This window comes from Eretmochelys imbricata, chromosome 5, assembly GCF_965152235.1.
Source record: "Eretmochelys imbricata isolate rEreImb1 chromosome 5, rEreImb1.hap1, whole genome shotgun sequence".
NCBI lineage: Eukaryota > Metazoa > Chordata > Testudines > Cheloniidae > Eretmochelys > Eretmochelys imbricata.
The window spans coordinates 494,302-521,551 of record NC_135576.1 but is presented as its reverse complement, the minus strand read 5'-3'; the positions used below and the strand labels follow the sequence as shown (position 1 = coordinate 521,551).

The window sequence follows — 27,250 nt, the reverse complement described above, 5'->3', positions numbered from 1 at the left end:
TGTTTGTGGAGTTGGGAAGGGGGTGGCTGGCTGGTGGTAGAGGGCACCAGTAAGTTCTGATTGAATTGGGGAGGGCACCTGGTGGGTTGAGCCTGGCAGAGGCTGCTGGGGGTGTGGGCAGAGCCAGGAGGTGTGGCTGAGTGGAGCTGGCTGAGTGACCTGCAAGGCTGACTGGTGGCTCTTTTGGCTGGTTGCAGAATAAGGAGGACCAGGCACAGGTGGTGTCGAACTTGAAGAGCATCTCTATGTCCTCCAGCAAGCTGCTCCTGGCCGCTAAGGCGCTCTCCGCAGACCCCACTGCCCCCAACCTCAAGAACCAGCTGGCGGCTGCTGCACGGTAGGAGATGCCATTCACAGTCTAGTGCCCTGCTGACCAGCCCCGTGGGGGGAGATGGGCGAGTGGCTGCAGTGCCGGGCCCTCTGGCTGGGCAATCGAGCACCCTGTATGTATATACTGTGTTTGCATCTACATAGACAGTCTGTCTGAGCCATTGAATCGCTGGGGGAAGGGCATCGTACAAGGCCACGAGAGACCAGGCAGCCCTTGCCGACGGGTGCAGCCTGCACGTATGGCTTCATTCATCAGTGTGTCCGCTAATGCCACAGTGGGGAGACGGACTCTGCTCCAGGACAACACAAGGCAGGGTCTGCGCCTGGGCATCCCACATAGACCTAGCTGGCTAGTCCTCAGTTTGTTTCTTCTATTTTCAGTGAGGTCTTGGTGAAGTTGTCCTTGACAGTCATGGTTCAGGCCAGCATAACACCTAGATACACAGGCTCTGGGTCATAGACCAGCCTGTCCCCCTCCAAGAAGCTGTTCGTTGGCTGTTTTGGTGTAGGTGGAAGCAGCTTGAAACTGTTTTTTTGGTACTAGGTTAAGTCTCCCCCTTCCACAACCCTAGGCTGTCTCAGTCACGTAGCGTTCAGGACTTCTAGACGCTTGCAGTCCGTGTCCAGCACTGCCAGACAGCTGTGGTCTGTGTAAATAAAGTTCCGGGGAGTGGTGCTGGGATGGTCACTGGAAGTGTCAGTGATAGAACTGGGCCCTGAGGATAGACCGTTGTTGGACTCCCAGAAGCTGTGTTTTTGTCCAAGTGAACCTTGAAACCAGCTGCCTCTCAGCAACAGGCCTACAGTCAGACAACCCACTTCCGTAGGACCAGTGACAGTTTGCACAGGAGGCCTGTGTGCCAGATCCTGTCCTATGCAGCAGGAAAATCTAGGAATACCGCACCTGTGGTCTGCCGGGCCTGGAAGCCATTTTCAGGGCCGGTGCTGAGTGCCAGCACTTCAGTTTGATCTGAAACCTGCCTGATCCGCACTCGGGATAGCGAGGGTGGGGGCAACTCTGCGAGGGATATTTGTACCAGCAGCTTAGCGGAGAGGTGAGGCAGTACGTGGTGGCAAGTCAGGGATCTTTCTCAGGTGTTGGCAAGGCTGTTGCTTTTCCTCTGCTCCAGATTTCAGGTGTTTTGTTCTGCTGACTGACTCTAGATACGAAGCTGGATCGCCATAGCTTTTCCCAGGTTCTCCAGGAGTTCAGGAGAGATGTACCTGTTGGCATTGTTTTGGATCACCCGTTCTCTTTCTGCTTCGGGGAAAGGCTGGGAGTCTCCTTCGGTAGTGCTGTCTGTATTACCACCGTTGTTTCTTCGCCTCTCCTTCAGCCTTCCTGTCCTTATCCAGTTCTGCGGTGTGTGCCAGGTGGCAGCAAAGCTGTCCGGAGAGACTGGCACTTAGCTGGAGGCTTCTGAGCAGCACCAGCCTCTCTCATGGTGCCCTTTGCAGCTGGACATCACGTGTTCCGTTCCATGGTACCCTGCTCTCATTTGCTCTGCTAGAAATGTTCACGTCGTCTAAAGACACGTGGGAATATCTGAATCACCACTTGCTTCATGTTGCTTGAGGAGTTCTGCACACTCCTCACCCAGGCAGGGAGCGTGGGACTTGTAACAACCTCCTGGGAGGGACTTGGTGGCAGCTTGTAAATGGTTTTGTGAACCACAGTAAGCTGCTTTGGTAAGAACATAAGAATGGCCATACTAGGTCAGACCAAAGGTCCATCCAGCCCAGTATCCTGTCTACCGAAAGTGGCCAACGCCAGGTGCCCCAGAGGGAGTGAACCTAACACGTAATGATCAAGGGATCTCTCTCCTGCCATCCATCTCCACCCTCTGACAAACAGAGGCTAGTGACGCCCTTCCTTATCCATCCTGGCTAATAGCCATTCATGGACTTAACCTCCATGAATTTATCCAGTTCTCTTTTAAACTCTGTTATAGTCCTAGCGTTCACAACCTCCTCAGGCAAGGAGTTCCACAGGTTGACTGCACGCTGAGTGAAGAACAACATCCTTTTATTTGTTTTAAACCTGCTACCCATTCATTTCATTTGGTGGCTCCTAGTTCTTATATTATGGGAACAAGCAAATAACTTTTCCTTATTCACTTTCTCCACACCACTCGTGATTTTATAGACCTCTATCATATCCCCCCTTAGTCTCCTCTTTTCCAAGCTGAAAAGTCCTAGCCTCTTTAATCTCTCCTCATATGAGACCCATTCCAAACCCCTAATCATTTTAGTTGCCCTTTTCTGAACCTTTTCTAATGCCAGTCTATCTTTTTTGAGATGAGGAGACCACATCTGAATATGTGGGTGTACCATGGATTTACATAGGGCAATAAGATATTCTCCGTCTTATTCTCTATCCATTTTTTAATGTTCCTAACATCCCGTTTGCTTTTTTGACTGCCGCTGCACACTACGTGGATGTCTTCAGAGAACTATCCACGATGACTCCAAGATCTTTCTCCTGATTAGTTGTAGCTAAATTTAGCCCCCATCATATTGTATGTATAGTTGGGATTATTTTTTCCAATGTGCATTACTTTACTTTTATACACATTAAATTTCATTTGCCATTTTGTTGCCCAATCACTTAGTTTTGTGAGATCTTTTTGAAGTTCTTCAAAGTCTGCTTTGGTCTTAACTATCTTGAGCAGTTTAGTACCATCTGCAGACTTTGCCACCTCGCTGTTTACCCCTTTCTCCAGATCATTTATGAATAGCTTGAATAGGATTGGTCCCAGGACTGACCCTTGGGGAACACCACTAGTTACCCCTCTCCATTCTGAAAATTTACCATTTATTCCTACCCTTTGTTCCCTGTCTTTTAACCAGTTCTCAATCCATGAAAGGATCTTCCCTCTTATCCCATGACAACTTAATTCACGTAAGAGCCTTTGGTGAGGGACCTTGTCAAAGGCTTTCTGGAAACTGAAGTACACTGTGTCCACTGGATCTCCCTTGTCCACATGTTTGTTGACCCCCTCAAAGAACTCTAATTGGTTAGTAAGACATGATCTCCCTTTACAGAAACCATGTTGACTTTTGCACAACAATTTTTATGTTCTTCTATGTGTCTGACAATTTTATTCTTTGCTATTGTTTCAACTAATTTGCCCGGTACTAACGTTAGACTTACCGGTCTGTAATTGCCAGGATCACCTCTAAAGCCCTTCTTAAATATTGGCGTTACATTAGCTATCTTTCAGTCATTGGGTACAGTAGCTGATTTAAAGGACAGGTTACAAACCATAGTTAATAGTTCCACAGTTTCCCATTTGAGTTCTTTCAGAACTCTTGGGTGAATGCCATCTGGTCCCGGTGACTTGTTACTGTTAAGATTATCAATTAATTTCAAAACCACCTCTAATGGCACTTCAGTCTGTGACAATTCCTCAGATCTGTCGTCTACAAAGGATGGCTCAGGTTTGGGAATCTCCCTAACATCCTCAGCCGTGAAGACTGAAGCAAAGAATTCATTTAGTTTCTCTGCGATGACTTTCTCGTCTTTAAGTGCTCCTTTTATATCTCGATCGTCCAGGGGCCCCAATGGTTGTTTAGCAGACTTCCTGCTTCTGATGTACTTAAAAAACATTTTGTTATTACCTTTTGAGTTTTTGACTAGCTGTTCTTCAAACTTCTTTTTAGCTTTTTACATTTAATTTGGCAGTGTTTATACTCCTTTCTATTTACCTCACTAGGATTTGACTTCCTCTTTTTAAAAGATGCTTTTTTTTATCTCTCACTGCTTCTTTTACATGGTTGTTAAGCCACAGTGGCTCTTTAATTCTTTTACTGTGTTTTTTAATTTGGGGTATACATTTAAGTTGGGCCTCTATTATGGTGTCTTTGAAAAGTGTCCATGCAGCGTGCAGGGATTTCACTCTAGTCATTGTACCTTTTAATTTCCGTTTAACTAACCCCCTCATTTTTGTATAGTTCCCCTTTCTGAAATTAAACGCCACTGTGTCAGGCTGCTGCACTGTTCTTCCCACCACAGGAATGTTAAATGTTTTTATATTATGGTCTTTCCAAGCAGTCCTGTTATAGTTACCTCTTGGACCAGATCCTGCGCTCCACTCAGGACTAGGTCGAGAGTTGCTTCTCCCCCTGTGGGTTCCTGTACCAGCTGCTCCAAGAAGCAGTCATTGAAAGTATCTAGAAATTTTGTCTCTGCATTTCGTCCTGAGGTGACATGTACCCAGTCAATATGGGGATAATTGAAATCCCCCACTATTATTGAGTTCTTTATTTTGATAGCCTCTCTAATCTCCCTTAGCATTTCATCGTCACTATCACTGTCCTGGTCAGGTGGTCGATAATAGATTCCTATTGTTATATTCTTATTAGAGCACGGGATTACTGTCCATAGAGATTCTATGGAACATGTGGATTCATTTAAGATTTTTTATTTGATTTGATTCTACATTTTCTTTCACATATAGTGCCACTTCCCCCCCCTCCCCACACACACAGCCACCGCATGACCTGTTCTGTCCTTCCGATATATTTTGTACCCCGGAATGATTGTGTCCCATTGATTGTCCTCACTCCACCAGGTTTCTGTGATGCCTATCATATCAATAGAGATGTCGTGCAGGATCCCAGTGTTGTAGCAGTCGGAGAATTGCGTCCAGCTGGGCCAGTTTACTCGTCCAGTGAGGGTTTTGTTGGTGCTCACAGTAGGGATAGTTACTCCAGCTTTGGGAAGCGGATGATGGCCTGTGCTGGTGGACCCGGTGAGGTCGGGGGAGCAGTCTTGCTTCCATCTGGCAGAATGAAAAGTACCCCCTTGTTTTTGCAGGGCCGTGACCGACAGCATTAACCAGCTGATCACAATGTGCACCCAGCAGGCTCCGGGCCAGAAGGAGTGTGATAATGCCTTGCGGGAGCTGGAGGTGAGGGGCAGCCCGAGGCAGGGGACGCACTGGGAGAGCTGGGGCCGCCCGAGGCAGGGGGACGCACTGCGGGTGGTGCGGAGCATGATATCCCTGAGCCCTTCCTACTGATCACATTGTGGGGGCCTGGCTGTGGCTCTGAACATTCGGGAATGGAGGATAAGGGGGGACTTTCAGCTTCACTGTTCAGTCCCCCCACTGCTCACTCTGACACGTCTCCCCCTGCAGACGGTGCGGGAGCTGCTGGAGAACCCCACCCAGGCCGTCAATGACATGTCCTACTTCAACTGCCTGGACAGCGTCATGGAGAACTCCAAGGTGAGGCTGGGGATATGGAGGCACAGGGGGCACGTGGCTGGAGCTGGATCGGGGGGAGGAGCGGGTGGGTGATTCGTGGGGAGCTGGGGCTTGGTGGGGGAGGGTGGGTATTGGTGTCTGTTTGGGAAGGCCCATTGAGTTAGTCACTCCCAGCTGATTTCCCGCTCCTTCCTGCTTGACAGGTGCAGTGACTTGCTCTCACTCTATGTCCATGCGTATGCCATTTCGCCCGTGCTGTCTCTGCCTGTCCCTGGCTGCCCAGGTCTCTCTAGGGCCCTGCCCAGGGGAATGCTCCAGGGGCTCGGGTTCTTGTGCAGAGACCAACATCTCTGGGATTCTGGCCATTCGTGGCCTGGGCCAGTCGCAGTGCCGGGCAGGCTTTTCTCCTGTTCTCCTCATGCCAGTCGGTGTCTGAGGTCTCCCCTACTCTGTGCTCCTGGGTGCCTGGACCCCTTCCACCCATTGAACATAGGGTCTGGGCTGCTGGTCCCATGGCCTGACTGAGCTCCAGGGCAGGGACGCATGTTTCCTCTAGGTGGACTGCTTGTCTCTATCCAGGGCATCTTGTCCCTGCTGTTCCCCAAAGTGCCTGCAGTGTGCCTGGTACCCCACCCACCCATGTAGTGCAGGGAGGGATAAGACCTCTGCAGAGAAGTTTGTGCTGAAGGCCTAGCTCTCCTCCTGGGCTCTTCGCAGCCCCACATTAGCGGGCTGGTTCCCATCAGGGCACAAGGGGAGAGGGTCTGGCCTCCCAGAGCAGTGGAGAGGTTTGTGGAAGGAGTAGCCAGGCAGGGGGGCAATGGCATAAGAGTGGGTGAGTGGGGCCAGTTGAGCCGTGAAGGGCCTGAACGGGGAGGAGAGGAAGCCTGAACGTGATGCCCTTGAGATGGGGGGGCAGAGGAGGGAGGTGGTCAGAACAGGACCCAGGGCCATGGTATGAGCAATGTGAGCAGAGAGAGGTGGGTGGTGCTGAAGGCTGGACAATGTGGACCTTGGACACAGCAGGGGCAGCGTGTCTGTCTGTCTCTCTGTCCACCCCGCCAAGCCATCTCATGCTCACTCACGGGGCATTGTGGGGTGTCTGGACACCTCTCTCTCCGGCAGGTTCTGGGCGAAGCCATGGCTGGAATTTCCCAGCATGCCAAGAACAGCAAACTGCCCGAGTTCGGGGAATCGATAAGCACAGCCTCCAAGGCACTCTGCGGGTTCACTGAGGCCGCAGCTCAGGTGAGAGAGACCTCAGCCCAACCTTTGGCCTCAGGCCCTCGCAACAGCGCTGGGGCCGGTTGCCGGAGCCCCCGTCCCTGCATGGCCACTGCGTGCCCTGGAGCCCCTCCCTACACTGCCACCTGTGTCCCCAAACCTGTCCCCACTCCCACCGTCCCCCAGAGCCCTTCTCCCTGCCCCCCGCGCCGTCCCCAAGAGCCCCTGCCCGCACTGCCTCACCTCCCTCCCCTGTGGGCCATCCCCCCAAAGCCCCTCCCCCTGCTGCCTCATTCCCCACCCCTCACCCCCTGTGCCATCCCCCAGAGCCCCTCCCCACGCTGCCTCACCCCCGACTGCTAGGCCTGTCTGGCCCTGATTCTGTTCCCAACTTCTCCCCTCTCTCTGGTGCTCCCAGGCTGCCTATCTGGTGGCTGTTTCGGACCCTAACAGCCAGGCCGGACAGCAGGGCCTAGTGGACCCCACCCAGTTTGCCAGAGCCAACCAAGCAATCCAGATGGCCTGCCAGAACCTGGTGGACCCGGCCTGCACGCAGTCCCAGGTGAGTGAGGGCACTGGGAAGGAGCAGACTCTCTGGGCACCAGGCTCCCTCCCGCCCTCACAGGCAGGGAACGTAGGAGCAGCTGGAAGGGCTGAGTGCTGGGCATGGTGTGGCACCAGCCCTGGGGGTTTGTGACTGGGAGGCAGAGCCCAGTGTTGTGGCTGGGGCCAGAACCAAGCTGGCTAATGACACGGCTCCAGGCACTTCGGGCGTGGGTCCCTGCTGGCTCAGCGAGGCCCTGTCTGTCACCTGGGAGTTCGATGGGGCTGTGGCAATGGGCACTCCAGGCACCTCCTGTCCCCACTTTGTGGGGGGCTGGTCCAGGAGTGGATGCTGGGTGACCCCTCTGGTCCTGCTCTGTGGGGGTGAGGGAGCAGGGTACAGGGAGTCTCTGCTCTGTGGGAGGAGCAGGACACGGGGACGGGCAGGGCTGAGGCGGGGAAGTGCAGGGAGGCCCCTCTCCCCTGGTGGCAGGAGGGGTTGGAGCTGGGATCTAGGGCTGGACAGGATGGCGCATGACCCCTGCCCCTCTCTGCAGGTGCTATCGGCCGCCACCATCGTAGCTAAGCACACCTCAGCCCTGTGCAACACCTGCCGCCTGGCCTCCTCCCGCACCGCTAACCCCGTCGCCAAGCGCCAATTCGTCCAGTCCGCCAAGGAGGTGGCCAACAGCACGGCCAACCTGGTCAAGACCATCAAGGTACCTCTCTGCCCCTGCGCGACGTGGGAGAGAAGCATCACCCCCTTGGCTGGCTGCTCAGGGGGTCCCTGGCGACCGCACTGGGGAGTGGGCAGCAGGGGCATGTGGGGGGGGGGGGGCAGCAGGGCTGGCGTCTGGGCCCACTGCAGTAACCAGCTGGTCTCTCCCACTGTCTCAGGCGCTGGACGGAGCCTTTAACGAGGACAACCGGGAGCGATGCCGGGCAGCCACCGCCCCCCTCATTGAGGCCGTGGATAACCTGACAGCCTTCGCCTCCAACCCAGAGTTCGCTACCATCCCTGCCCAGATCAGCCCTGAGGTGAGAGCTGCCACGGGGCAGGCATGGAGCGTGCCCTACACGGGGCTCACAGCCACTGGGCATGGGTGGTGTCAGGGACTGCCTCTTCCTAGCTCAGACTGCGAGAGCCCTAGACCCTGGGGGATGGGATTGGGGTGGCTTCCTGGATCAGGTGTGTGGGCGGGGGGATGGGGTAGGTCTCAGGGAACTGGAGGGGATATGGGAAGAGGGTGATGAGGTCAGATATGGGGGGAATTGGAGGGGGAGGGGAGATTGCTGAGGACAGGGGGACTTCATTGCAGAGAGCAGGCAGTGCCTCTGGGTCACAGAGGCCATCATCTCTCCCTGGCAGGGGCGCAGAGCCATGGAGCCCATCATCACCTCTGCCAAGACCATGCTGGAGAGCTCGGCAGGCCTCATCCAGACAGCCCGCTCTCTGGCTGTCAACCCCAAGGACCCGCCCAAGTGGTCGGTGCTGGCCGGTCACTCCCGCACCGTCTCTGATTCCATCAAGAAGCTGATCACCAACATGCGGTGAGTGCAGGCCGATTGCTGGGGTCTCACCTCCAGAGTCTGCTCTCCTCTCAGCTGCCAAGCTGCCTGGAGCTGCGGGCTGGGCTGGGGATCCTGGGGCCACGGCTCAGATCTCGTTTAGACGCAAAGCCTCTAGCCAAGCTTGGAAACATGCCACAAGTGGGAGGGACGCAGGGTCGTCTGCCTGGGTCTGCAGGCAGCTGGGCTCCGAAACGGGCAGCAGCCACGTTCACCTCATGGGGCGTTGCTGCTAGAGCCCAGACCAGGACTCACAAGCCATTTCCCTGCTGGGCGTCTCTGTGGCAGCCGGTTGTGCACCAGGGCTGGGCAGCGCCTGCCTGGGTGGGAACAAGGCATTCCAGGCACTGAAGCAGGGATCTGTGTGGGAGGGGACAGGGAGATGGGAGCCCAGGAAAAGGAGGGTGTGATTGGCAGTGTCCACAGCAGCCACTGGGCAAGGAAGGATGATGGCGGCGTGCTGGCCCGGAGATGGGGAGACCAGTCTGAGTGAAGTGCAGCGATGCATGCTGGGATGGAGCTGGAGGAAAGCCATGAACACTTCCAGCACCATGCTCCTGTTCCTGCTCCCGCGCAGCAGGGCTGGGGCCATTTGTCTTGGTTCAGGACGGGCAGCTGCCCAGTGGGTGGGCCTGGGACTGGGTTCCCCGTGGCTCTGGGAGGAGGCAATGGAGGGGTGAACAGCCTGGGGTGCTAGCCTGGCCTTCCCCTGGGCCGTGGCTTCCCTGCACTCTGCCCTGGGGGAAGCTGAGGCTCTGTCCTGGCCCGGGCGTTGCTGATAGTGAGCTGTCACACAGGGATAAGGCCCCCGGGCAGCGGGAGTGCGACGAGGCCATCGAGGTGCTGAACAAGTGCATGCGGGATGTGGACCAGGCCTCCCTGGCTGCCATCAGCCAGCAGCTGGCCCCCCGAGAGGGCATCTCCCAGGAGGTGAGTCTGGGGGGCAGCATGGGTCCTTTGTCTGGGGGTTCTGTACTCCCCCAGCACAGGCTGCTCCCAGCCCCTCTCAGCCAGGGTGCCTCTGTCCCCTGCTCTTAGGGGAAAGGCCAGAGACAAGTGGCTGCCATGCTTGGGGCTGGGGGCTGCTCTCTAGAGAGAGCTCCCTGCACAGCCTCACCCCCCAAAGTCAGGGGCTCCCCTTCTTAGCAGGAGCCTGACGCCTGGGGAAACTGACCGAACTGCTGTTAAATTCAGCACAGAGTCTGGAAATCTGCCTTACCCCTGTGGGGGCTCTGCTCCCTCAGCATTCCTGGAACCCTGCCTTGCGCCTGCACCCCCCACAGATCCCGGGATTGTCCCTAGGGCAGATGCAGCGGCTGCTTCCTGGCTGAGCCCCCCCTTGCTGCCATGAGAGATGCTGGGATTTGGCGGTCACACACTAGTTCCCCGCAGCCCCTGCCTGGCTCCCCGCCCTGTGTGACTGGTGCCGGGCATCCTGCAGAGCGGCTCCCACGGGGACCTGCCCTTCTCTTGGGTCCCTGCCAAGTGACTCTGGGGACCAACTGCCCCCTCCTGTGTGGGGCACGTGGTCACACACTTGTGCACCCCAGTGATCACGTAGAGCGGGGTTCCATTGTATAGGGCAGGCAGTGGCCAGCACCAGCCTGGCTGCCCTGACATGCCAAAGGGTGTGGCTTAGACAGACCCCTGGTTGGGGGTCTAACTTCTCAGCCCCCAAACCAGCCCCGCTGGGATAGTCCGGTGACCAAGTCACTGCCACCTGCTCCTGGGGCAGGCCAGTAGCCTGGGCTTTCATCCCCCTTCCCCCTCTAGGTCCCTTGGCCAGGCCCTGTGACTCCAGCCCCCAGGGCCTGGCCGTGGGGCAGCCTTATTTCTCGGTGTCTCCCCCAGGCTTTGCACAACCAGATGATCACTGCTGTTCAGGAGATCAGCAATCTGATTGAGCCTGTGGCCAGTGCTGCCAGAGCAGAGGCCTCGCAGCTGGGACACAAGGTAACGGACTGGAGCCGGGGTGCCTTGGGGCAGGAGGTACTGTGCCTGCTGGACGTGGGGGATGGGGCCTGCGTTGGGGCGCCTGGCGAGGAGGACTAGCCTCAGTCCGCCCTGGGACTAATGCTGCTCTTCCCCAGGTGTCCCAGATGGCTCAGTACTTCGAGCCGCTCATTCTGGCCGCTGTCGGTGCTGCATCCAAGACGCTCAACCACCAGCAGCAGATGAACCTCCTGGACCAGACCAAGACGCTGTCCGAGTCTGCCCTGCAGATGCTGTACACGGCCAAGGAGGCCGGCGGGAACCCCAAGGTGCGAGCGGGAGGCACTCCCTCCAGAGCGGGAGGGGGGCTGCCCAAAGCATGTCTGAGTGTGGGGGCGGAGGAGTGGTGCAGCCCATCTCCAGTTGTGTGCACACCTGCAGCAGGGTCTCGTATTGCGTGTGTGCGCGTGTGTAGCAGTGGTGCCATCCCTGTGCACCCCTCATGGTGCAGTGCACCACTGCACCAGCTGTGCCTCAGTTTCCCCAGTGGACACCTCAGCACGCGTAGCTTAGCCCCCGGCCCAGTCACTGGGAGGCTGGCCCAGTCTGGAGAATCCCCAAGTCGAAGTCCAACATAAACACGAACCAAAGGAATCCCTGCCCTCCTGGGCCCAGCTTTCAGCCGCCTCCTTTCAGGCAGGCCCCAGCTGCAGCCTGCCAGTGGGTTCCTGGTAGCAAAGCAAACTAACAGGCAGGGTCAGCCCTGCCTCTTGCAGGCCAGCCCTTCAGTCAGCTGCTGGCCCAGCCAGACTGCTTTTCTTCCTGGTCACTGCCCAGCCCTTAGAGCCAGCTCCCCACTTTTACTGCCCCCTCCATGCCTGACCGCTCATGCAGGGGCGAGGGGCAGGGTTGGTAGAGCGCACCACGGCTCATTAATCCCTCCTGGCCCATGCGAGGCTCACACGCTGCATTGGTGTGTGATTTCAGGCACACATGCCAGGTGAGAGCCTGTGCTGGGGTGGTGGGCGCTTGTGCAGGGCGGCCCGCAGTAGGGCATTTTAGGCATGTCCCCAGCAACGAGTGTGTGTAACATGACGTTGGGGCGGGTGCATGGGAGGCGACCAAGGAGGGTTCCGTGAGCACAGGCCCAAGTGCTCCCGGTCACTGGTTCTCATCCGCCACCGTACCCTGCCGGTGGCTGCCTCGGCCTGACGCAGGCCTGTGCTTGCAGCAAGCCGCGCACACACAGGAGGCCCTGGAGGAGGCGGTGCAGATGATGAAGGAAGCTGTGGAGGACCTGACCACCACTCTCAATGAGGCTGCCAGCGCTGCCGGGGTCGTCGGGGGCATGGTGGACTCCATCACCCAGGCCATAAACCAGGCAAGGGGGAGCATAGAATGCACAGCGAGGGGCCGAGAGGAGGGGAAGGATTGGCCTGGGCAGGGACGGGTGCGGTTTCCTGATGGCTGCCATCTTGTGCCCTAGAATCCAGGGACTTCTGCCCACAGGCTCAGGGATAAAGTGCTGGGTGGATTTGGGGTCCCTGCCTCCTCCGTCACGTGGCATGAGATGGGCCCATCCCAGGCGCTACTCCTTCCCGAGCAGAGCCCTGAGAGCAGTTAAAGGACTGGAAAACGTACCTTAGCCTACGTCTGCGCAGCCTGTGGTAGCAGGGGTGCCAGCCTGGATCAACAGACGTGGGCTAGTGGGGCTCGCCCTCGCGCCCGACAGATCGCCATGCAGTCAGCCTTCGAAGCTGGGGCAGGGGCTTGGGGTTTGAGTCCTCGGGGGCAGGGGGGCCCAAGCCCCAGCTGCAGAGTGCTGTCCACGCAGCTGTCTAGAGCAGTGGTTCTCAAATTGACTGGATTGTGCCCACTTCCTTGTGTCTGTTGTAGTTTCCACCCGCTCCCTCCACACAAGTACATATACGGCCAGTGATGAGCTGCCAAAATCTTAACGATCGGTTCTCTATAAAAAGTTCTGATGTAGGGATGTGCCCCAGTATGTATTTTTTTGTACCAACAGGGTTACCATACGTCTGTATTTTCCCGGGAGGAATTTTAAAAATTCAAAAATTCCTCCCGCACGGCGATTTAAGAACCAAAAAGTGGACAAGGCCGGGAAAATACGGGTGTGTTAACTCTGCCTAAAGTTCTTTGTTAAAAAGATGGGCCTGACCTAGAAATGAGCTCCGTTTCACAGGTGTGGGTCCCCGCCATTCCCTGGGGGTGTGCTAGGGTGACCAGATGTCCTAATTTTACAGGGACAGTCCTGATTTTGGGGTCTCTTTCTTATATAGGCTCCTATTAACCCCCACCCCCGTCCTGATTTTTCACACTTGCTGCCTAGTCATCCTAGGGTGTGCACATGTGTGGGTCCCAGCTGCTCCCTGCCCCCCTCATTGAAGCAGGTGTGCAGGGTTACTGCCCTGGGAACTGCAGGGCACCAGTGGACGTGGGGCCAGCTGCAGACAGGGGCATGGGGCAGAGCTAGCTGGAGGCAGGGGGTGCGGAGCTGGCTGCGGGCAGGGCAGGGGGTGGCTGGAGGCGGGGGCTGGCTGCGGGCAGAGGGGGCGGGCGCTCAAGGGCAGAGGGGCTCGGAGCAGCCCAGACCCACCAGAGCAGCCAGGGACCCACCCGGCAGCAGCGGGAACCCCAGGGCCAGGGGGCAGCCCACGTGGCTCCCAAAGCGCAGCGCCCCCGGCGGCCGGAGGAGGAATTACATCAGTTCCTGGCTGGGATCCATCAAAGCCTCAGCACCCCCTGCTGCCACCCTTCTCCGCTGCTCAGAGCTGGGTGCCCAGCCAGCGGCTGCCACTCCCCAGCCGCCCAGCTCCAAAGGCAGAGTGGCTTCTCATGCCCCCGGAATACATTCTGTGCCCCCCGGTTTGAGAAGCTCTGGTCTAGAGCACTACCACGGGCCGAGGCGGGGGCTATGCACACACATCCGTAGTGAAAGGCTACAGGACTCAATCTGTTTACTTAACAAAGGGAAGGTGAAGGGGCGGCTTGATGCCAGTCTGTAAGTCCCTACATGGGGAACAGAAATTTGCTAAAGGGCTCTTCAGTCTAGCCAGGAAAAGTCTAACATGATCCAGTGTCTGGAAGTTGAAGCGAGACAAACTCAGACTGGAAATGAGGGGTACGTTTTTAATGGGGAGAGTAATTTAATCATTGGAACAACTTACCCAGGGGGCGGTGGATTCTCCATCACCGACAACAGTTAACTCAAGATCAGATGGTTTTCTAAGCAATGGGCTCTAGGAATTGTTTCGGGGCAGGAGGTCAGCCTGGATGATCACAATGGTCCTGTCTGGCCTTGGAACCTATGAACCTCAGACTTGGCTATGACCCTGGCACTGAGTGTGATTGAGAATGAGGAGGGGCAGGGAGGGCCACGCGCCCCTCTGTCCAGCCAGAGCAGGCTGCCCACGGTACCCAGTGGCACAGTCCAGGGAGGGCATGTTCGGGGAAGCCTTTGGAGAAATGTGGTGGGAGGCCCAGGCTGGGGCATTGTGGGATCCTGCCTGCCGGGGGGTGCTCAGGGAGGTGGTGAGCAGGCTGAATCCCATTAATGGCGCTCACTCTCTCTCTGGCAGCTGGATGAGGGGCCCATGGGGGAGCCGGAGGGGACCTTTGTGGATTACCAGACCACCATGGTCAAGACAGCCAAGGCCATTGCAGTGACGGTGCAGGAGATGGTGAGTGTTGGGGGCAGACAGTGACTTCTGGGCCTCCCCATTTCACCCCTTCTCTGTCTGGGGAAGATGGCAGGGGCCGCGTGCAGCCTTGCTGCACGAGTCCCTGCAAGGCCTTCTCCAGGGACGCGAGGGCAGCACTGGGCTGGCTCGCTGATGCTGCAGGGCCAGCGGTTCCTGGGTGTGATGGGATCTTCTCACACATCTTCTGCCTGCAGGTCACCAAATCCACCACCAACCCGGACGAGCTGGGCACGCTGGCCAACCAACTCACCAGCGACTACGGGCAGCTGGCTCACCAGGCCAAGCCTGCTGCCATCACTGCTGAGAACGATGAGGTGAGGGGTGCCGGGGGGCAGCACAGGGGCCTCCCACTGGGGCCTGAGGATGGGGGCAGCGCGGGGGCCTCCCACTGGAGACTGGGGCGGGGGTAATGGGCAGTGCTGCAATCTCTCACTGGGGCAGGGGGAGCATTGGAATGGGCAGCGCTGGGATCTCCCATTGGGGGTTGGAGAAGGGCAGGGTCTCCCTTGGGGTGAGAGCGGTGAGTCTCCATGGGGCAGGGCAGTTGGGATTTCCCACTGGATATTGAGGTTGTCTCAGCTCCCCTGTGGAGGGTGGTGGTGACTCTGCTCTGGGTCACGCCACCCTATGCACTGGTTCCTAGATTGGCTCCCACATCAAGAACCGGGTGCAGGAGCTGGGCCACGGCTGCGCTGCCCTGGTGACAAAGGCCGGAGCCCTGCAGTGCAGCCCCAGCGATGCCTACACGAAGAAGGAGCTGATCGAGTGTGCGCGCAAAGTGTCTGAGAAGGTGATGAGGCAGGAGTGAGCGTGGAGTGGCTGGCAGGGGGGAGAGGAATGGGGCATGGGCAGAAAAACTAGTGGGAGAACGGAGCATGGGGTTGGACCAGCATGTGCCCCACTGCCCTTTGTGCCTGCTGGATTCCCGCTAGACCCCTATGCCTGGGCGTGCCCCCACCCCATGCCCACTGTACCCAGCATGTGCCCCCCCCGGCCCCTTTGTGCCTGCTGGATTCCCGCTAGACCCCTATGCCTGACATGTGCCCCCCCCAGCCCCTTTTTGCCCGCTAGACCCCTATGCCTGACATATGCCCCCCAGCTCCTCTGCATTGCTTTCTGGACTCCCTCATGTTCTCTATCCATGTGAGTCTGATGTTGGCACTTCCCTTTCTGGTCCCTGGTATGTGCCAGCTCCTTGCTGCCCTTCCAGACCTGCCTAACAGTGGCACAGGGTCTAGTTTGCATGGCAGAGCGGATGCCCAGCGGCTTCAGCTGCTGCCAAGCTGTGGGAGGGGGGCAGCTGGGGTGGTGTCTGCTGGTGCCGAAACAGTGATGGGTTGTGACAGGGACAGCAATGAGCGGGATCCCTACACTCACCATCGGTCTCAGGGTCATCCCAGCCTCCTCCCCGCAGGTGTCCCACGTGCTGGCAGCCCTGCAGGCCGGGAACCGCGGGACCCAGGCCTGCATCACTGCAGCCAGTGCCGTCTCCGGGATCATTGCCGACCTCGACACCACCATCATGTTCGCCACCGCGGGGACACTGAACCGGGAGAATGCCGAGACCTTCGCTGACCACCGGTACCGGGCTGGACGGGGAGCCCGCTGGGCAATCCAAACACAGCCCCCGGGGGGCTGGCTATATGATCCTTCCTTCACATGTCCCTCGGGCATGGCTCTGCCCAGAGGGCGGGCTGGGTGCCCACCATGCTGTCTGACTCCACCCCCTCAGAAGGGGTGGATGCAAGTGGCAGGCCGGGCACAACTCTCTCTCTTTCTCGCGCTCTCTCTCTCTCTCTCTCTCACACACAGCGGGTGCGGGCTGCATGGTTGGGCTCTTCCCCCCCCCCGCCCCCCTCATAGTCCCCTACCAGCTGTAACACATGCACACACAGGGCAGGCAGTGCTTTCTGTGACCCGTTTTCCCCCCAGAAAGGGTGGGGCAGGCCATGGGGGGCGCACTGTGGCCCCACCTGTCTGTGCTGCACACACCCATAGTGATCAATGGCTCCATGTCTATTTCACAGCTGGTATCAAGTGGAGTGCCCCAAGGGTTAGTCTTGGGTCCGGTTTTGTTCAATATCTTCATTAATGACCTGGAGGATGGCGTGGATTGCACTCTCAGCAAGTTTGCAGATGACACTAAACTGGGAGGAGTGGTAGATACGCTGGAGGGCAGGGATGGGATACAGAGGGCCCTAGGCAAATTAGAGGATTGGGCCAAAAGAAATCTGATGAGGTTCAACAAGGACAAGTGCAGAGTCCTGCACTTAGGACGGAAGAATCCCATGCACCGCTACAGACTAGGGACCGAATGGCTAGGCAGCAGTTCGGCAGAAAAGGACCTAGGAGTTACAGTGGACGAGAAGCTGGATATGAGTCAGCAGTGTGCCCTTGTTGCCAAGAAGGCCAATGGCATTTTGGGATGTATAAGTAGGGACATAGCTAGCAGATCGAGGGATGTGATCGTTCCCCTCTATTCGGCACTGGTGAGGCCACACCTAGAGTACTGTGTCTAGTTTTGGGCATCCTCTACAAGAAGGATGTGGAAAAATTGGAGAGACTCCAGTGGTGGGCAACAAAAATGATTAGGGGTCTGGAACACATGACTTATGAGGAGAAGCTGAGGGAACTGGGATTGTTTAGTCTGCAGAAGAGAAGATTGAGGGGGGATTTGATAGCTGCTTTCAACTACCTGAAAGGTGGTTCCAGAGAGGATGGCTCTAGGCTGTTCTCAATGGTAGCTGATGACAGAACGAGGAGTAATGGTCTCAAGTTGCAGTGGGGGAGGCTTAGGTTGGATATTAGGAAAAACTTTTTCGCTAGGAGGGTGGTGAAACACTGGAATGCGTTACCTAGGGAGGTGGTGGAATCTCCTTCCTTAGAGGTTTTTAAGGACCGGCTTGACAAAGCCCTGGCGAGGATGCTTTAGTTGGGGATTGGTCCTGCTTTGAGCAGGGGGTTGGACTAGATGACCTCCTGAGGTCCCTTCCAACCCTGATATTCTGTGATTCAGCCACAGAGGATGGGTGCAGGCCGTTGGTCTCTGACTCATGGGTCTCCCACAGGGAGGGCATCCTGAAGACAGCCAAGGCACTGGTGGAGGACACCAAGGTGTTGGTGCAGAATGCCACTGCCAGCCAGGAGAAGCTGGCCCAGGCTGCCCAGTCTTCTGTGGCCACCATCACCCGCCTTGCAGAAGTGGTGAAGCTGGGTGCTGCCAGCCTGGGCTCCGAGGACCCTGAGACTCAGGTAAGATCTGGTACCACACGGCGTTTGGGCTGGGGTGGGGCCTGGCCTTTGGTGACCCGGCACATTCAGCTCGCTCCCGTCTCAGCCTGCCTCTTCCCTGCCCGACACTGCGGGGCACCAGCCAAGCCACTGACCTGGCCCTGCTCCTTCCCAGGTGGTTCTGATCAATGCAGTCAAAGATGTGGCCAAGGCGCTTGGGGACCTGATCAGTGCTACCAAGGCAGCAGCCGGCAAAGCCGGGGATGACCCCTCCGTCTACCAGCTGAAGAACTCGGCCAAGGTCAGTGTGTGGGCAGATGGAGGAAGAGTGGATCTGGGCACATAGCGGGAGGGGATGGAGCAGGGTGCACAGGGGAAGAAAATCAGGTGGTAGGGGGTTAACTAGGGAAGGGGTCACTGGCAGGGCAGGGTGTGTGGGGGGGTGCCGGGGAGTAGGGGGTCACTTGGGGGGATATGGGGTATGGGCTGTGGCGGGCAGAGGAGAGCTGGGGGCGGAGGGATATGGGCTCTGGGGGGCGGAGGGGAGCTGGGGGCGGAGTGGAGGGATATGGGCTGTGGGGGGCGGAGGAGAGGTGGGAGCAGAGTGGAGGGATATGGGGCATGGGCTGTGGGGGGCGGAGGAGAGGGATATGGGCTGTGGGGGGTAGAGGAGAGCTGGTGGCGGAGGAGAGGGATATGGGCCGTGGGGGGCGGAGCGGAGGGACATGGGTTATGGGCTGTGGTGGGCAGAGGGCGGAGGAGAGCTGGGGGCGGAGTGGAGGGATAGGGGCCGTGGGGGGCGGAGGAGAGCTGGGGGCGGAGTGGAGGGATAGGGGCCGTGGGGGGCGGAGGAGAGCTGGGGGCGGAGTGGAGGGATAGGGGCCCTGGGGGGCGGAGGAGAGCTGGGGGCTCCCCGCGGTGAGTCACTGAGCCTCCCTCTCTGTCTGCCAGGTGATGGTAACCAACGTCACCTCCCTGCTGAAGACGGTGAAGGCCGTGGAGGACGAGGCCACGAAGGGGACCCGTGCGCTGGAGGCCACGATAGAGCACATCCGGCAGGAGCTGGCGGTGAGCACAGGCCGGGCCAGCGCCCCTCTGCTCGGAGCTGCCCCTTCCTCACCAGCTGCCTTTGCACCCAGCACCCGGCTCAGGGATGGAGTGAAATGGCACGGGGCCCCTCTGCGCCCCGGCAGCGCACGCTCCCCCCTCGCCCCCCCGGGGCACGGGGCCCCTCTGCGCCCTGGCAGCGCCCGCTCCCCCCCCGCGCCCCCCAGGGGCACGGGGCCCCTCTGCGCCCTGGCAGCGCCCGCTCCCCCCCCCTTCCCCGGGACACGGGGCCCCTGTGCGCCCCGGCAGCGCCCGCCTCCAAGGAGCAGGATGTCGCGGGTCAGCCTCGGGCAAGCTGAGGCTGCGGGCCGTGCGCTGGGAAGTCAGGCAGTGACCAGGCTGCGGTACCTGCCCAGCCCTAACTCTGTGCCCCCTGCCCCCACCCATCCTGGTCTCACCCCCACTGCTCGCGTCTCAGGTTTTCTGCGCCCAGGTGCCTCCAGCCAAGACCTCAACGCCAGAGGATTTTATCCGCATGACCAAAGGCATCACCATGGCGACAGCCAAGGCCGTGGCCGCCGGCAACTCATGTCGGCAGGAGGATGTAATCGCCACGGCCAACCTGAGCCGCCGCGCCATCGCTGACATGCTGCGCTCCTGCAAGGTAAGTGGAGATGTGCCGGGGCGGGGCAGGAGGGCGACAGGCTGCAGGGGGGCACCGGGGCGGGGTAGGAGGTTTCAGGGGGGCACCGGGGGCGGGGCGGGGCAGGAGGGCGATAGGCTGCGGGCGGGCACCGGGGGCGGGGCCGGAGGCAGTGGATCCTTCAGGCACTGGAGGGTGTGGGTGCCATGGCAATGGCCTAGGTGAGACCGGGGCTGTGTGGCCGGTGCTGTGTGCGGGGCAGCACTCAGCACTGCTCACTCTTTCCGGCTTTCAGGAAGCCGCCTACCACCCTGAGGTGAGCGCGGACGTGCGGCTGCGGGCGCTGCGTTACGGCAAGGAGTGCGCCAACGGCTACCTGGAGCTGCTGGAGCACGTGCTGGTGGTGAGTGACCCCACCCCCTCCCAGCTTCCATCTCCTGGCGGCATCCCAGGGGAGCCTAGGCACACGATGCTCAGCCGCCCCATGGATACAGGGGTCACTCTGTAGCACCTTAGAATCACAGAATATCAGGGTTGGAAGGGACCTCAGGAGGTCATCTAGCCCAACCCCCTGCTCAAAGCAGGACCAATCCAATCCCCAACTACATCATCCCAGCCAGGGCTTTGTCAAGCCTTATAAACCTCTAAGGAAGTAGATTCCACGCCCTCCCTAGGTAACCCATTCCAGTGTTTCTTCTTCTGGGATCCTTCCCCCCTATCCCCCCTCAACTCTCCCCTCCCCTCCTCCTGTGGAGCTCTCCCCTCATACACCCAGAACTCTGTCCTCACCCTCCACGGGTTATGCTTTAGTCAAACACACGTCACTGGCCTCAGTGCCGGGGTACCTGGGTGAAATTCTCTGGTCTGTGATATACAGTAGGCCAGGCTAGGTGATCTAATGGACCCTTAAACTTTGTGAATCTATGAACCGTCCCTGTGGAGACTTCTTAGTAGCAATTAGGAAAGGCAGACAATTGATAAAGGAAGCTAATGGTATAATGAAAAGCTTATGGCCGGTATAAATAAAAACTATTTAAAAAAAAAAAAAATCAGGGACAAACAAAATCCTAGCAGAGGTCTAGGTCAGTTTTACCATCATTGTCTCATAACAATCTCTCATGATGCAGAAAAGGCAGATGTATTCAACAGCTGTTCCTGTTCTGTATTTGGAAAGAAGCCGGATGTTCTATTCGTATGAGTGACAATGAAATAGTTTCTGTTCCATCAGTAGTTAGAGAGGATGTTAAGCAGTAGCTACTATAGTTAAACATTTATAAATCATCAGGGACAGATAACTTGTATCCAAGAGTATTAAAGAATTGACTGAGGAGTTTTCTAAACCATTAATGTTGTTTATCAAATCTCGGAAGCGCCAAAGGAATGGAAAACAGTCAGTGTTGTGCTAGGATTTAAAAAGAGTAAATCGGATGACCCAGGGAACCACAGGCTGACAAAATCATGAGAAGGCTGATACGGGTTACAGTCAGTAAAGAACTGAAGGACCATAGCATGATTAACACCAGTTAACATGGTTCTATGGCAGACGGGTCTGGTCAGATAAACTTGTGTGTTTTGAGGTCACAAGTTTGGATGCTAAAGGTAACTATAGGTTAACGTACTGAGACTTCTCCAAGGCACTGGACTAAAAACAAGCACTATGCACAGTCAGTGTAACCCACATGTGATGAAGCTGCGAAACCTCACACTAGCACAGAAAAAGCGGGAGAGCCTGTGGTCCCAGCTGGACCTGCCCCACTGTAGCTGCAGCCAACACCAGGCCTGGAGGGGAAGAAAAAGAGAGAACCTGGCTCAGTTCAGAGTGGACGGGCAAAGAGGCAGGAGCCAGCTACCTCCCCACCTGAGGGCAGAGTCCCTAGGAGCCTGGCACCCGGGCCAGCAGCACTGCGTCCCTGACCAAGGGAGTTGGCTGAGGAGACCAAAGAGCACCCAGCATCTGCATAAATGGGGTGATTGGATAGTAGTGTGTTTTGGGGTTCAGTCCCTGCAAACTTACAGCCCTCTGCCTGGAGGAACCTGAGGCCATGGCAGGATGCCCAAGGTCCATGGGGGAGCGCTACTTGAGTTAAGCCTCTAAAACAGTTTGGACTAGAGAGGCCAGAGCGGTAGAGAGCAGCCCAGGGCAGTGGACTGAGACTCTCTGCCAGGAGCTCGCTATCGGGGGGCTGCTTCACACGCGGCCCTGGGCTGGGACCCAGTGGAGAGGGAGCGCCCGGGTCCCTTAAGGACTGAGACACCTTGGCCCAGGAAGCAAGGGGCAAGAAGGCAGGTGCGCCAACCACTAGGCCACCCGGCTCTCCAAGCACCCTGTTACACCATCTGAAATTGCTTTAAGAACTAGTCTACTGACCTATCAGTTTAGGAAACATGAAATGTCATCCAGTGAGGGGGTTTCTATTGGGTCCTGCAGGGATCTGTTCTTGCCTGAGTGCCATTCAATGCCTGTATCAGTGATCTGGAAGAACATATAAAATCGGTACTGGTAAAATTGGAGCTGCCCCAAAATAGGGGCTTGGCAAATGATGCTGGGGACTTGTCATTTATCCAGAGCAGTTGGGATCAGTTGGTAAGTTGCACTCATTGGAGGCCCTGAGGATGTTACATGGGCCGTAGCTCTGTGCTGATTGGGCCTCAAGCCGGTCCTTCGCTTTCAGTTCCAACTCCCGCCACTTCAAATCTATCTATGGGGAGTCAGGTCATGAAGACCCCCTGCTGGACGGGGAACCGGGTTTTCAGGACCCTCTGCTGCTGCCTTTGTCACTCTCAGACCCTCTTGGAACCCTGTGTGGGTCTGGAACCTGCTTCTTGGACTGATCATCCTTCTCCAGCCGTGCAATCTGCTGCGCCTTGTTGAGGTTCCCAACGCTTAACCCTCTCTCCCTGCACTGGTTTGCAATGCCCTTCTTAGGGAGGCAGTTATACACCATTTTCTTGCTGCTTCCTCTAACTAGCCTGGTTTTACTGCTGCAAATCACTTATAGCAAAATGCTACTGGAGAATTCAGCATCCCACCCTGCCACCACCTGTCACGGATCCACAGGATTGGTGCTATGGCCCCAGCTTTTGAACAGTCCCTGGAGGAACCCTTTAGTGTGCTAGACCCCCAAGGGATCTCACTCTTCCTCCTGCATAAGCTACGCAGCTTCACCGCCTCCTTAGACCAGACCTCTAGGCCTGTAACACTCCTGCTTCACCCCATGAGCTCCATTCAGTGAGTTCAACTGAGACAGACCCCAGTGGAGACTTGTACGCTCTGCAAGGACTAATGCACCTTGCCAGCATCTGCAGCAACATTCTCACAGTGCTGCCAGAACAGTCGGATTTATTAGTCAATGGCAACGCAGCATAGGAAGTCCTTAGGTTAGCAGAGAGAACTAAAGGTTAGAGCCCAGCCAGGCTCTACTGAACCCTGTTGTTCAAGCTCTGTCTGTCTCTCCAGCTGACCTCCTCATTAGACTCCAGGTGAGACCTCCAACTCTTCCCAGCAGCCAGCACTTATCCCCCACCTCACACCTCTGCAGTACCTGAGCTGGGGAAATGCCACTTTGCCTTCCTGCAGAGAGCTGGGGAAGTCCCCTGTCCCTCTGGGGCATTGGTTTGCTATGTGTCAATGTCGGAGTGATTGGATCTACCCTTATATTATCAGAGAGAGGCTCTATTGATGTGAGGACCAAGACCCAGACAGCCGAGCGACATCCAGATCTGTCTCTTCGCCTGCCCTGAGAACAAACAGCCCGTTCCCACCCCCGGGTAACCATGCAGCACACAGAGCGCAAAAAAGGCTCATAAAAATATTAAACCAGACACATTCAAATGAGAAATCAGACACACGTTGTTATCAGAGTGGGGGATTAGCCCTTGGAACAGACTCCCAAGCAAAACAGGAAAGCCATCTCTTGATGGCTTCAAATCCAGACTGGTGCCTTTCTGACAGGTGCTTTAGTCAAACACAAGTTACTGGGCTCAATCTGGGGAAACTGGGTGAGGTTCCCTGGCTTGTGCTATACAGGAGGTTAGATGAGATAAACTAGTGGGCCTGTGTGACCTTAAAATACGAATCTAGGAACCAAGAGCACAGGTCACATTTATGAGATGGAGGACTGGATCCTGGAAAGGACTTCGGGATCATGCTAGATAGCCCGCTGAATATGAGCTCCCAGCACGATGCTGGAGCTAAGAGAGTGGCTGTGGTCCTTGGATGGATGTGCAGGACAATATAGAGTAGGAGTGGAGAGGTGATGTTACCACTGTCTGTGGCATTAATGGGACCGGTACTGTATGTTGTGTCCAGTTCTGGGGTCCACACTTCCAGAAGGATGTTGATAAATTGGAAAAGGTTCAGAGAAGAGCTGCATCAGTGATCTGAGGTCTGGAAAACTGGCCTGACACTGTGAGGCTGAAGAAGTCTTATCTGTTTAGCTTACGTGGGAGATGACTGGACCGTTGTCTACAGTTCCCTGCCTGGGGAGGAGATTGTTGTTAGCCAGGGTTCTTCAATCTAACAAAGGCGAACCACCATCCAGTGACTGGAAGCTGAATCTAGACTCATTCAGACTTGAAATAAGGTGCAGTGATCATTAGGAGCCACTGGAACAACTGCCCTAGGGCTGTGGTGTATTCTCCATCCCTTAGCTGCCCAGGCTGCACACAAAGCCGCCCCTGCTTCCCCCACCCACCCGAGGCACACTGAAGCTCAAGCAGGAGGTGTTGTGCTTGATGCAGGAATCCCTGGAGGAGGGGTGGTGGTTCTCTGGCACGCTCAGTGCAGAAAGTCAGACTAGATGGTCCAAATGGTTCATCCATGATACAGAACTCGCCCTTATTTCCGCTGCACACACCACTTCCTCCCTTGGCAACCTCAGCCGTTCCCAGGCAGACCCCTGCCCCCCAGGCTCCCTTCTCCCCACGGGGTGAGGCCCTGTCTCCACATGCATGTTCAGAGCCCCTCAGGGCCTTTGATTGGCACTGCCCCTGCAGGCTGTTCACTGCTTTACTCTCTTCTTTTCTATATTCTGTTCTTTCCACCCTTTCAGCCGGTGAGTACAGTGGTGCTTGGAGTGACCCCGTGTGTCTGCCCCAGCATGAGCCTTGGTCACAGCCCGCGTGCGTGCGTGTGAGCACCGAGTGACGCAGCTGGGCTGGGTGTGGGACACAACACGTGCTTTAGGTGACATGGCCTAGGGCTGTGTTGCCGGCGCATGTGAGAGCACGTGCCGGGGTGTGCTCTCAGTGCACACGCACACGTTCTGCGTGATGGGTAGGGGTGTGCTCAGTGTGTGCACACTGTATGTGTCCACGTGCTCCCGTGACATCGGCCTAGGTGTGCGCTGCGTGTGCACGTGTGCCAGGTGACCTCGTTCTGGGAGGGTGCCGCGTGTGCATGCGTGTGCATATGCTCCAGGTGACGTGGGCCTGGGGCACGCTCTGTGCGCGCACGCGTGTGCGCTGGGTCACCCGGGAGCAGGGACGTGCTCTGTGTGTGTGTGTGTGTGTGTTTGTCTGCCCGTGCACATGCGCCAGTGACCCGGGATGGGGTGTACTGTCTGTGTGCCCCCGGGTGGCGTGGGGGTCACTGCAGGGCTCTCTGAGCCCCATTCTCCAGGACGTCGCCCCTCAGAGATCCCTTCCTCAGTGACAGCACTCGCTGAGCCACGTGGCCATGTGCATTAACCACAGATGTGCGGCCGGCCCGTGCCCAGCCCTTCGGAGTGCAGCAGGTGCCCCCAGTTTGGCCCAGCAGCTGCAGAGCCAGGCAGGGCATGTGACGAGCTGGGCCCCAGCTGCAGTACGGGATCCGAGCATCTCCTGCACTGTGCTGTTTGCACTCCTGCGGCGGCTCAGCACCTGCCTGGCCAGACCTCCGCACCTCCAGGTGTGGGACCAGCAGCCTTCCCTGGCACACAGACAGACAGGAGTGGCGGCAGGGTCTCAGCTTCAGGAACCCAGGGCAGGGGAGGTCAAGGTCATGACTCTGGAGGAAGGGATTCTGTATTGGATAATTCCACCGTGGAGGAAGGGGGCATCACCTTAACCTGCAGAACTCACCGCCCCAAGGTGTCACTGAGACCACTAGTTCAGCTGGGTTCAGGAAATGATCAGCCATTTCTGTGGAGAATGAGACCAACTAAAGTCTCTGTAGAAAGGGTTAAAACAATGGACATACCACCTCAGTGCACAAGCCCACCCCACCTGCCAGGAGTAGGGGAAAATCCCCTACAGGCCTGTTGTTCCAGAATGGCCACTGAGAGGTTCTTGTGGTAGCTGGTCCTACGCACTGTTAGAGACCAGAGGCAGGGATAGATGGGCCCCTGGGCTGCCAGTTCCTGTTCCAAATGGTATTATTCTGGGGAATAAGGGGATAGCCCGGGAGGGTGGGAGTTGGCAGAACCCTAGGTTTGTGAAAGGCCCTGGATGGAGTAACCCCAGATATTGCCAGCCATGTCCCCAGGAGCTCTCTCTCTGGGGACACAGCCTGCCTCTGCTCACAGTCCTCTCCCTCCCCAGATCCTGCAGAAGCCGAGTCATGAGCTGAAGCAGCAGCTGGCGGGATATTCCAAGCGAGTGGCTGGCTCCGTCACCGAGCTCATCCAGGCTGCAGAAGCCATGAAAGGTGAAGTCCAGCTCCGGAGCGGTGTTCATTCTTTGGTCACTGGCTCCATCTCAGTGGCTAGGATCTCAGCTGGGACTCTGACCCAGTGCTTGGGAGGGATCTGGGCGTCAGTAAGAGGACCAGAAAAAGGCCACCGTGGCTAAACAGAGTAAAAGAGGCGATTAAAGGCAAAAAAACGCCCTTTAAGAATGGAGAGTCCAAACCTAGCAAGGACAATAGAAAGAAGCATCGCTCAGGCAGGTCAGGTGTAGAAGTACAACAGGGCAGGCCAAGAAAGAGTTTGAAGAAAAACTAGCTAAGAGCACAAAGACTAGCAGCAAAAAAAAAATGTCAATACGTGGGAAGCAGGAAGCTGCCAAACCATCAGCGGGGCCACTGGACGAGCAAGGTGCTAAGGAAGCGCTCACAGAAGACAAGGCCATTGCAGAAAAGCTGAATGAATCCTCTGTATTGGTCTTCACTGCAGAGGATGGGAGGAAGATTCCCACACCTGAGCCATTCTTTTTAGGTGACAGATCTGAGGAACTGTCCCAGAATGAGGAGTCAGATGACATTCCCCAGTGTACAATCTGGACTGTTGAGTAGCTGTGTCCCCTCAATTCTGCAGCCTGGGTGCCTTTTACACTGCTTCGCTGGGAGAGCAACCATGCTGGTGTCAGGGTTCCCTCCCCACTCTGAACTCTAGAGTACCGATGTGGGGACCTGCATGAAAGACCCCCTAAGCTTATTTCTACCAGCTTAGGTTAAAAACTTCCCCAAGGCACAAATCCTTCCTTGTCCTTGGATGGGTACTGCTGCCACCACCAAGTGAGTTAGACAGAGATTCAGGGAAAGGACCACTTGGAGTTCCTGTTCCCTAAAGTATCCCCCCAAGCTCCTTCACCCCCTTTCCTGGGGAGGCTTGAGAATAATATACTAACCAAATAGGTAAACCAGATTCTTAAAAAACAGAACTTTATAATAAAGAAATAAAAAGTAAAAGAAGCACCTCTGTAAAATCAGGATGGAAGGTAACTTTACAGGGTAATCAGATTCAAAACACAGAGGATTCCCCTCTAGGCAAAACTTTAAAGTTACAAAAAACAGGGATAAACCTCCCTCTAAGCATAGGGAAAATTCACAACTTAAAAGATAATCTAATGTGCCTTGCCGTATTTACTTGCAAAAAGCA

The 27,250-nt window shown here is 56.8% G+C and overlaps 1 protein-coding gene across 2 annotated transcripts in view; it reads left to right on the top strand.

The window, feature by feature from the left end:
* The window catches only part of TLN1 (talin 1), a 135,787-nt gene that overhangs the window by 94,283 nt on the left and 14,254 nt on the right, over positions 1-27,250 (top strand). For both annotated transcript variants that reach the window (XM_077816565.1, XM_077816566.1), the window contains exons 30-51: positions 198-337; positions 5,150-5,243; positions 5,472-5,561; positions 6,666-6,788; positions 7,183-7,326; positions 7,865-8,026; positions 8,205-8,345; positions 8,677-8,858; positions 9,674-9,806; positions 10,728-10,829; positions 10,967-11,137; positions 12,040-12,189; positions 14,408-14,509; positions 14,725-14,844; positions 15,174-15,320; positions 15,945-16,111; positions 17,599-17,782; positions 17,937-18,062; positions 18,713-18,829; positions 19,287-19,472; positions 19,747-19,854; positions 25,974-26,079. In XM_077816565.1, coding sequence (XP_077672691.1) covers positions 198-337; positions 5,150-5,243; positions 5,472-5,561; positions 6,666-6,788; positions 7,183-7,326; positions 7,865-8,026; positions 8,205-8,345; positions 8,677-8,858; positions 9,674-9,806; positions 10,728-10,829; positions 10,967-11,137; positions 12,040-12,189; positions 14,408-14,509; positions 14,725-14,844; positions 15,174-15,320; positions 15,945-16,111; positions 17,599-17,782; positions 17,937-18,062; positions 18,713-18,829; positions 19,287-19,472; positions 19,747-19,854; positions 25,974-26,079 — 2,995 coding nt within the window. The remainder of the gene's footprint in view (positions 1-197; positions 338-5,149; positions 5,244-5,471; positions 5,562-6,665; positions 6,789-7,182; positions 7,327-7,864; positions 8,027-8,204; positions 8,346-8,676; positions 8,859-9,673; positions 9,807-10,727; positions 10,830-10,966; positions 11,138-12,039; positions 12,190-14,407; positions 14,510-14,724; positions 14,845-15,173; positions 15,321-15,944; positions 16,112-17,598; positions 17,783-17,936; positions 18,063-18,712; positions 18,830-19,286; positions 19,473-19,746; positions 19,855-25,973; positions 26,080-27,250) is intronic.